The sequence below is a fragment of the Nymphaea colorata genome, chromosome 3 (assembly GCF_008831285.2).
Source record: "Nymphaea colorata isolate Beijing-Zhang1983 chromosome 3, ASM883128v2, whole genome shotgun sequence".
NCBI lineage: Eukaryota > Viridiplantae > Streptophyta > Magnoliopsida > Nymphaeales > Nymphaeaceae > Nymphaea > Nymphaea colorata.
Window position 1 is genome coordinate 12,307,835 of NC_045140.1, and position 10,601 is coordinate 12,318,435.

The 10,601-nt window shown below is 36.4% G+C and overlaps 1 protein-coding gene across 1 annotated transcript; it reads left to right on the top strand.

Moving 5' to 3' along the window:
- The first annotated feature begins 1,760 nt into the window (after positions 1 to 1,760).
- On the top strand, positions 1,761 to 5,094 carry LOC116251203 (probable glutathione S-transferase). Its single transcript, XM_031625325.1, has 2 exons — positions 1,761 to 2,077; positions 4,730 to 5,094. Exons 1-2 carry the CDS (start codon positions 1,766 to 1,768, stop codon positions 5,078 to 5,080), a joined length of 663 nt encoding a protein of 220 aa, XP_031481185.1. The 5' UTR covers positions 1,761 to 1,765; the 3' UTR covers positions 5,081 to 5,094.
- The last annotated feature ends 5,507 nt before the right edge of the window (positions 5,095 to 10,601 follow it).

A 10,601-nucleotide genomic window follows, 5' to 3' on the forward strand; every position in this document is an offset into this window, starting at 1 on the left:
TAGAGAGAGAGAGAGAGAGAGAGAAAGAGAGAGAGGGAGAGAAGTTGGTAAATACCATACCATTTGGCTAAGGGACAAAAAATGACCCATTAAATTTAAGTGGAGGAATGTTGGTAAATACCAGACCACTTGAGTAAAGGACCAAAAAAAACCCAATAAATTTAATTATTAAAGTATTTCTTGTAGCAATCTAACCATATAAATATGATCTCAAGAGTGACATGGTGAGAGATATATTAAGTTAGTATTTTTTTTCTTCACTTTAGTAATATTTTTTAATAATAAAAAATGAAGGGCTAAAATAATTTGAACTAAAACATGGTTTATATTAAATTAGTTTTTATAAACACATTATGAGGTTCAAATTTTGTTTCAAATAATTTTTAATATAAATTTAATCTTTACCAATTGGTCTATATATTGACAAGCCTTGTACGTGGATGATTTTTCTTTTATGTTCAGAAAACCAAGAGATTTATGAATGCACTACACGCATATCAGAATTTTCCGAATTTTTTCACATTTTCTGATCAATCCCATATTTTGAGATATAAAAATATAATTCTACTAATTATTAGGTCATCAGATGGTGGTGGTGAGTGAGGCAGGTTTGAGAAACCGCACGACTGGTGGACGGGGAGCCCGCATCTTATACATAAGGCACGTCCTTTTCACAGTAATTTCCAGAAACTGCTTCACAATTTCCGTATGTTTAGTACGACCACTGGTTTTCTTGAAAAAGCAAGTTAGCCCAACCTTTACTGTTATTCGTCCTTAATTTTAAATAAACTTGATCCAGTAAAAAGGCAGTAACGTTTCTTTCTTGAGACCGAGTTACATATGTTTATCCGTACAAAAAGTTTCTTTACTTACTAATAATATAATGGGGTTTGTTTGTCTTACTTTAAAATGATACATAAAATTACATGCACAAAGGTGGTGCATATATCCATCTTACTTCTTTGTTCCCTTATAAAAGTGTATAAAAACTTCAAAGTGGACAACTTATTCTAAGTTTTACAGCATAGCTTATTTAACTGGAAGGGCTCGACACAATAAGAGTGGGACGCACAAAGAAGTGTGGTTTGAAAGAGCGACTTATGTTTTATGGTATTATATCTACGACGGTAAAATGTCATAACAAATAACTTTGTATGGTGGATTGGGTCAAATCAAATGTTTCGACGTCTAAAATGACAAAAATACCATAGAAAACATAAAAAAATTTGAGCCACTCAACAATGATAAAATGACAAAATAAAAGTCATTTTTCCAGTTTGTCTTAGCAAACATGGTGACCTGGAACGCTCACCACATACTAAGCTTGACTCCGAGCCGAAGCACTCAACGGCTTTAAGGTTGCGGCTGCTATGTTCAGAGTCTGATGATGCAAGCTAAGGAAGTCTTTTTGTTAGCTTGCGTATGGTTTTCAAGACTGTTTTCTATACTATAGTATAATAGACGAGGGAGTGGAATCAGTCCACCCTTTATGTCATTAAGACATAACCAGCTTCCGTGTTTTTGTGGTATGGAAGAGCTGTAAAAAAGAACTTCGTTTCTTATTCAATGGTAAATATAAAACAAGATTGCCCCATATCTGAGAATTCAGAGACTTTAAGCTCATTTAAGCATGTAACCAAAGCCGAGCTGTCACTGGAAACTTTCTCATAAAGAAAGCCTATAAGCCCACTTGCGAGAATCAAATTATTCGATGTGTATAAAATTCATAAATAAGTTACATTGTTCGACCCGGGGAGAGAGAGAGATGGCGAAAGAGGTGAAGCTTCTTGGCTTCTGGGCAAGCGCTTATGTTGTGAGGGTGCAAATCGCGCTGAACTTCAAGGGGATAGAGTACGATTACGTAGAAGAAGACCTGAAGAAGAAGAGCGAGCTCCTGCTGCAGAGCAACCCTGTGTACAGGCAGGTGCCCGTCCTCGTCCATGCCGGGAAGCCGATACCGGAGTCGATGGTGATCCTGGAATACATTGAGGAAGCGTGGCCGGAGAAGCCGCTTCTACCTCAAGATCCCTACCAACGAGCCATGGCTCGCTTCTGGGCCAGATTCGCGGAAGAGAAGGTACACAAATCAATGCATCGCTTCCTTTCTCAACTTAATATAAATCTATATTATATATATATTCAATTTTTTTTTTTGTTCTCGGATGGTTATTTTTTATTTTATATCTCTAAAAATTATAGTTAAATACTTTAAAACCATGGTCAATCAACAAATACACCTTTTACAATAAAAGCCGTTTTTAACAACACTACCAAAAGAACCATATAACAAAAAAGTTACAATATATATATATATATATACATCTTGTCTGAATAATCACATACTTCATTTTTGTGATTTTATGCATACATATTTCTTTAATTTCCTAATAATGCGTCAAATGGATGAGAGAGAAAAATCCGATTGATAGGATGAAATTCTCCTGTGTCCACCAAAAAAAAAAAAATTATACAAACATTTAATTTTTCCTTTTTGTTTGCATAAGGATAATCGAGAATCGGCCAAAGCAGCTCGATATGACTGACGCTGTTCTGTATTAAAGGCCGACCAAAACTGATATGACACTGATACCCATATTCTTTATAGCATTGAATTTAAGTAACATGCTATAAAAATCAATTTTCATTTATAAATTAAAAAAAAATAAAAATGTTTGTGATCATTTTATTAAACTGTCAGAATGGGTTGAATCAGCTCACAGAAGCCAACATAGCTTTAACGGGCCCATTATGGCTATTCATTACACCACGGTTATGGTAGGGATGTCGGATCTGGTTTGGAAGCCAGATTCAACTATGAATAAACAAAAGTCTACATCACATCTGAATCTGAACCTCAATTCAAATCTGTTTTCTAACTTCATAACAACTTTTAAAACGAATCTGGATTGCATTCGGATATATTAAGAGACTTTCAAAATGGATGGACATCTATTAGTAAATTAATTTTGGATCAAAATTTGAATCCGAATCCAAATGGATACAAGATTGGATGTCATTTCTCAAATTTGAATTCAATCCAATTTTGCAATTGGATGTTCAATTTTTTTTTCACATATGAACTTTGAAAGCAATTAACTGAATGGATGTCGATAAAAACGAGACTTATTGACATCCCAGGCTAGGGAGAGGGCTGGGTATTGGGGCTGACCTGATCCCAGCTATGTGTCTAAAAGTCGGAATACCTAACACAGTTAGAGATTCAATATATACCTGACCCGAATTAATGAGTAGGAAAACTGCAGCACGAGCGGATATCAAGTACTTATACTTTGTTATTACCATTACTTCTTGACCTTAAGTTAATTTGATAACCTTGACAAACCAAATACCATTTAAGTATCGAAGGCATTTGGGCCATTTTTGAGCCAGAAAACGTAGCCCCGTGTTAGGGTCCAAAGATATAACCTCTCTCTCTCTCTCTATATATATATATATATATATATATATATATATATATATATATGTATGTATATATATGTATGTATATATTTGTGTGTGTGTGTGTATAAAAGACCAGTTTTCAACCCTAAAAAAGAAAAGTATCAAACACCATATAGGCTGCTACGTATCATTGAAGTAATCAGCTAGTGCCGGCACTAAACATACTTGGTGAGGAGCACCCCCTATATATTTAGGGGTACTTGACATATAAATATATAAAAATTTGGAGTTCAACAATATGTAAATCAGAGATTTGGTTTTATGCCTATACGGCAGCATGTGCCTCCGCCCGTCTGCGCAGCATCATATTGGCGTGCTCACATATACAGCATATTGGCCGACATGTATCATCACTTAGCAACCCGTACCACTCTTTTTTTCTATTTTATCAATTCAAAAATAATTTTAGAATATTCTGAATTGATTTAAGAAAATTAAGAAATAGTCTTACATGGCCAATATGCGCCCTGATGGAGAATAGTATTAATAGTATGGAGAAAACAGTGGGTGGTTGCAAGCCAAAATTTGTCAAGAAGTCATTCTGAAGGCACATTATGCATTATGTGCTATATGTGCTAACGGGTGCGGGAGTAAAAGCTTTCCCTTTCATATTGACATGCAACAGAAGCGAGCCTGAACATGCAACAGAGGGGGGCCGAAAGTCGGCTCCCTTCTCTTGCTTGTCGATAAAGATTATGGATGTACAATGATTTGAGAGCTAACTCAGGTTTGAACTTGCTTGTATAGGCTTGATTCGAACTTGACTCATTCAATAAAAGAGTCATGTCTGAGCTCGAGTTTACACAAGCACAACTAGTTTAAACTCGACTCAGCTCGTGTGTTCCCCATTTGTGAATATTTAGAGATATGTCAGTAGTTTTTGATGAATTTAATTCTTTTTTCATACTTTTCATTTGCATCAAACAAAAAAAATGTGTAAACTGATATGAGCTTAAACAAGTTGAGCTTGAACTCGGACTGGGTATACCGAGTTGAGCTCGAGGTCAGCTCATAAAGCTGAGCTCGAGTCAAGAGTCGATCCGGACATTATCAAAAGTGTACATTATTAGGAATACAAAAAAAGTACCATCCTTTGTTAAAGTAAAATACAAAAAGTAGGTCCGAGTTTCCTTCATCACAAAACAGAGATGCATAGAATTGCCCAATAATCAAGCATGAACTAAGAGAAAAACCAAGAAAAATATGCTTAATTTGGATGGCCACTTTTAAAAACAAAATTTACGGAAGTCATTCTTCTCCTTTCCAGTGTTTGCCATCAGGTGTCAAATACTTCACCACTAAAGGTGAAGATCAACTAAAAGCCAAAGAAGAACTTGTTGAGAATCTTAAGATCTTAGAAGGTGCACTGCAAGGTAAGAAATTCTTCGCAGGGGAAACAGCAGGAATGGTCGACATAGTCGCCGGCTGGCTGCCGTTCTGGATCCGAAGAATGGAAGGGCTCTTTGGTGACAAAGTGGTTGAAGAAGACAATCTCCCACACCTCAATGCTTGGTTCCAGGACTACCTCAGCCTTCCTTTTGTTAGAGAGAAGCTGCCTCCTCCTGAAAAAGTGTGTGCGCATCTAAGGGGCTTGCTTGCATCACTGGAACCTAATTAGTGGTCATCTTTCCTCGTCACTTGCTAGTTGTTTGTTCTGTATTCAATATGGTATCGTTCCTGTTTTATGTCAAGTCCTGTATGAGTAAAGAAGAGAATAAAAGGGATGGTGTCTATTCAACAATATATGTAGTCAAAACATAACTTCCATTTTAGGTTGCAATTGGGTCAGATCTAGTATGATGGTTTTGACATTTCTTGTGAAATTTTGAAAATTTTCTTTTTAAACTCTTGATTTTCTTCTTCATTTCTTACATACAATTAATCTGTCCAGGGAAACCTGACAACATGTACTAATTCTAGTTGGATGGCGAAAAGAGAGTGTGCTAGGATGTCAACCTTAAATGGCATTTTGGAGACAAAACATTGTTTTTTATTTAAAATGTGCTTGAGCAGCGGTCCAAATTGGGTTTTCGGAAAACTCAGTTTTCACGAAATGATATTTTCAAAAGAGGGTGCCCTTCAAGTTCTCCTTCAAAAGGGTCGTTTCGGATGCATCACCCAAACATACAAACCAGGTTTTGAAAATGGATTCAAAATCAAGTTTTAATAAAACCTAATTTTTTAAAGCAATGTTTTGTCATCTGAATGCTATGGAAGAAAGTTTTCCCTTGACTGTGCCATCAAACATAAGTTATGAGTTCTACCATATCCACACAGATCTTTTGAAAGAATAAATTTTGTGCATCCGATCATCTTCACTTATTAATTATATTATGGGACAGCTTTTCAATTTTTATGTTTTCCAAGTCGATCCTTCTGTTTTCTTTAACTTGATTAATCCTATCCTTGAAGTAAGAACCGCTAAGCAGCCGTAACCTGCACATCTAACTAAAAAGCTCAATATGCTTTGTGAGTCAGTGATTGACAGAATTTGCAGCGAGATAACTAGCAGTGATGTTATCACAAAAAATGCGAGGAGAGTAGCATGGGATGCACAATTCCTTAAGAAAATGGAGAAGAGATAAAATTTCAGTGGTAGCACTAGCAAGAGCCTGATATTCAGCTTCTTCACTTGACCGAGCAACTATTGGTTGCTTTTTAGCTGACCAAGAAATAAGTGATTGACCAAGAAAAATCACATACCCACCAGTTGACCAACTCTCTATCATCGGGGTTGCAGGCCCAGTTAGCGTCAGTGAAGGCAGTAAGTGAAAATGTCGACGTAGGGCACAAAAATAATCCATAGTCAGTGGTGGATCAAATATATCTCAATATGCACTTTACTGCAGACCAATGAATGTTAGTCAAAGAGTGCATAAACTGGCAAACTTTGTTGACAGCATAGGCAACTTCTGGTCTCGTCATTGTCAAGTACTGCAAGGCTCCTACAATCTGTAAATATGCAGTTGGATTGGGTAATGGTGTACCACTTTTTTTGGAAAGTCTAACATCAATGGCTAATGGTGTGGCTATGGATTTAGCATCATTCATGCCATCACGTTGAAGAAGGCTAAGCAAATATTGGTGTTGACTTAGATGAAGCCCATCAGACGAGTAGTGTACCTCCATATCAAAGAAATAGTGCAAAAGCCCAAGATCTATAAGGGAAAACTCATAGTTGAGGTAAGTAATGACCTCTACAAGTTCAGTGAGCTTCCGGTATAATAATGTCATCGACATAAATAAGAATAAAAGTCACATTCTTGCCCTGAAATTTCATAAATAATTATGCGTCAATCTTGGCCAAAGTGAACCCAACCGGAGAGGAAAGTTGTCGAGGCAATGGTACCTTGTCCGTGGAGCTTGTTTAGATCCATACAAAGCCTTGGCTAGCTTGCAGACATAGTGTGGAAATTTTTCATAAACAAAACCTTGTGGCTGTAGCATATAAACATCCTCAGGTAGTATGCCATTGAAGAACACATTGTGAACGTCAAGCTGACATATAGACCAATGGCAAGAAATAGCAATGGTGAGAATAGCACAGACAATGGTGGCCTTAACAACCATATCGAAAGTTTCAAATAATCAATTCCTTCTTCTTAGGTAAAACCACTAGCAATCAGACAAGCTTTGCACCTTTCAATGGATCCATCAAATTTTCTCTTGATCTTAAAGACTCGTTTATTGCTAATGAGATTGTATGTTGGTGAAGGGGGAACTAGTTTTCATGTACTGTTGCATATTAGAGCTGAAGATTCTTCTTCCATCACTTTGCGACAGTGATCATCTTTGTAAACCATTTTGAAATTGGTAGAATCAACATCAACAACATGGGATGGAACTTCGGGGTTTTAAAAAGCGTGTTTGGGAACTAGTGAACATATATGATGGGTCCGGCTATGGGTTTGTGGTGATAATGGAGGTGGTTCAGGTAGGTTTTGGGCAAGTGTAGGTTTAACGTGATGTGTGATAGGCTTGAGGGAGGTGTTGGGCATGGTCATAGGAGCAGATATACTAGCTTGGGTTAGTGGTTTGGCATTCAGATCTGTGTCAATGTGAATGGTATCACTAGGAAGCGGATCAGCTTCTATAAGGTGTATTATCATTATGAGTAAACATGTGTACATGTATAGAGATGATAGGGTTGGATGTAGAAGATGGTTGGGTGGCGGAAGGTTGTGATGGTCGTGGCAGATGAAATGGAAATTCGTGCTTTCTGAACTGCACATGACGACTTATGTATACCCATCTAGAGTCAAGATCATAGCAAATGTAGCCTCTATGCTATCCACTGTAGCGCAAGAATAAGCATTTCTTACTGTGAAACTGAATTTTGTGAGTATTATATGGTCGCAAATATGGATAGCACATACACTAAAAAACCTTAAGAAACTAATAATGTGGTTGCTTGCCAAAAGTCAAAGCATATGATGATTGCATTTTTATGACAGCATCCTGTTTAGCCAATAAACAACAGTTAGAAATGCATAATCCCAAAATTTGGAGACAATTGAGGATGAACAAGTAAGGTGAGGCAGTTTCAACTATATGTCGATGGCATCGTTCTACTTTGTCGGCTTGTTCATGAGTGTGTGGATAAATCACCCTATGCTCGATGCCTTGTTCTTTAAGATATGCAGCTAGAGACCTATACTCTCCACCGCAATCGCTTTGCACTGCTTTGATGTGCCATCCTAATTTATTTTCAATCATTCTTTGAAAATATTTAAACGCAGGCAACACTTCAGACTTATATTTCAAAATATAAATCCATGTAAAACATGAATAACCATCAACGATAGCAACACAACAAAAGTGTACATGCAACGATGGGATAGGGGCTGGTCCCCAAACGTCAGAGAAAATTAAATCTAGAGGCCATTTAACAGAATGAGTGTCCTTGTGAAAGGGTAGAGGATGGGGTTTCCCCATTTGACTGGCCTCACAAAGTTTATTATTCTTCTCCCTGTGGGAAGGCAGGGCCCATTTATTGATAATATACTGCACTGTCTTAAACCATGGATGCCCCATTCGCTCATGCCATGTCTGAACGGTAGCTTGTTCTCCAATGAAGGCAGACTGTCTTTCTTCAATCCATTGAGCTGTAGCCAATACAGGCCATGTTCGCTAGTTCCTTTGAGAAGAACCCTGCTGGTTTGAATGTCCTTTACATAGAAAATGTTAGGATAAGCTCAAAAAACACATTATTATCCTTTGAATTTTTTTGCACAGCTAATAGGTTTCGAGTGATAGAAGGAAAACTTAGAAGAATTTGAAAAAAATGTGGAATGTCCAGTACCTTTAATGCTCACGCCTGCTCAATTGCCCATTTTTACTTGCCCATTGCTTCTATAGGGATCGTGTATAGTTAAATTATTCATATGTGAGGTAACATGATACGTAGCACACTTTATGGATAACTTTTCAAAAGATGCGTAAAGTGATCTGCCCATGAAAGATAATTATCTGTGCCTAACTTGACAGATAAGAGATATTGGAGATTTGTGGGAGCAGGAAAAGTAGGAAACTGCACACCTGTTTCGGTATTTGCTGCTGAAACTCCATTGGTATTGTCTCCACCGATTGAAGCCACAAGAAAAAATTTGCTACAAAGAGGAGGAGGTTTTCTGCTACAAGTGAAGCACAAGCTTTGATACCATAAACAAAAAAACAGAGGAAGACTACTCTAGGATTTACGTGGTTCGACAAACGTCTAAGTCCACCAGTGTCTTCTCTCAATCTATATATCGCACAGTGAGAGTTTCCGTTGATATTTATTTTTAAGTTTTACAAGCCTCACCGCATCCCACCATAGTAGGGATTTTAGCATAACTTTTTTTACTTTGTATATCTTCATATGGATATCTTTTTTGGGTCAAAGAAATTGACATTTTTTTTGTTAAAATCAGTTGTATATCTAATAGTGGCAGCGTGACAGGGCATTAAGCTCTTTCATGCATGAGTCTATACCACACACATTTGAAATCCATGTCCTTAAGATTAAACTATGTTTGCAGAAGAACTCAAAGTAGTCATGATGAAGATGTAGATGATGGTGAAGATAATATGGATGAGTTGATTAGAGAAACATTTGGATTACATCCAGAGATGTGCCTAATGAAGATATAGATGATGACATGAAAGATCAATCTGCAGATAATGACATAGAAGATCAATGTATACATGACAATGAACATCCAAATTTGCTAAATAATTTTAAATATGAACTATATCCTAGATGTGAAAAATTCTCAAAGTTGTCTTTCATTATTCGGCTGTTTCACATAAAGTGTCTACATGGATGAAGTATCATTTGATATCTTGTTGGAGTTATTGTAAGAAGTGTTTCGGGTGGGTTTGCAAATACCAAAATTGTTTTATAAAACAAAGAAAATTGTTAGAGCATTAAGTTTGATATGTGAGAAGATAGATGCATGCCTTCAAATTTGTATATTGTTTTGGCAAGAATCCGTTGATAAAGATCAATGTAATGTTTGTGGTGCTTCTAGATGGAGAGAATATGCAGAACAATAAAATTAAAGCTGAACTAAACAAATTCTAGCCAAAATTGTGCATCACTTTCCATTAATACTAATTCTTTAGAGACTGTATCTTTCTTCAAAAACTGCTTCAGAAATGAGATGGCATGATGAAGGACGAATCAAAGAAAGTTTATTAAGACATGTTGCTTATTTTTTAGTGTAGATATCTTTTGACGAATTGCATCCGTTTTTTGCATTATATAATTGCAATGTTAGACTTGGTTTGGCAAGTGATGGTTTTCAACCTTTCTCGTACTTTGGGTGCATTATACAATATCTGGCCGGTTATCATTATTATATATAATCTACCACCATATATGTGTATAAAGTAGTCATTCATGAATTTGTCTTTGTTAGTTTCAGGGGCAAATTCTTTTGGAGAAAATATTGATGTTTATTTGCAACCACTAATTGATGAATTAAATTTGTTGTGAAATTTTGGTATACAATTTCGTGATGCAAGTAAAAAACAGTATTTTAAAATGCATGCAGCTTTATGATAGGACAATTTGTTACATCACAACCTAGATATAATGCATATTGAAAAAAAATGTTTGTGACAACATAGTTGGTACATTGTTGATGAATAATAGG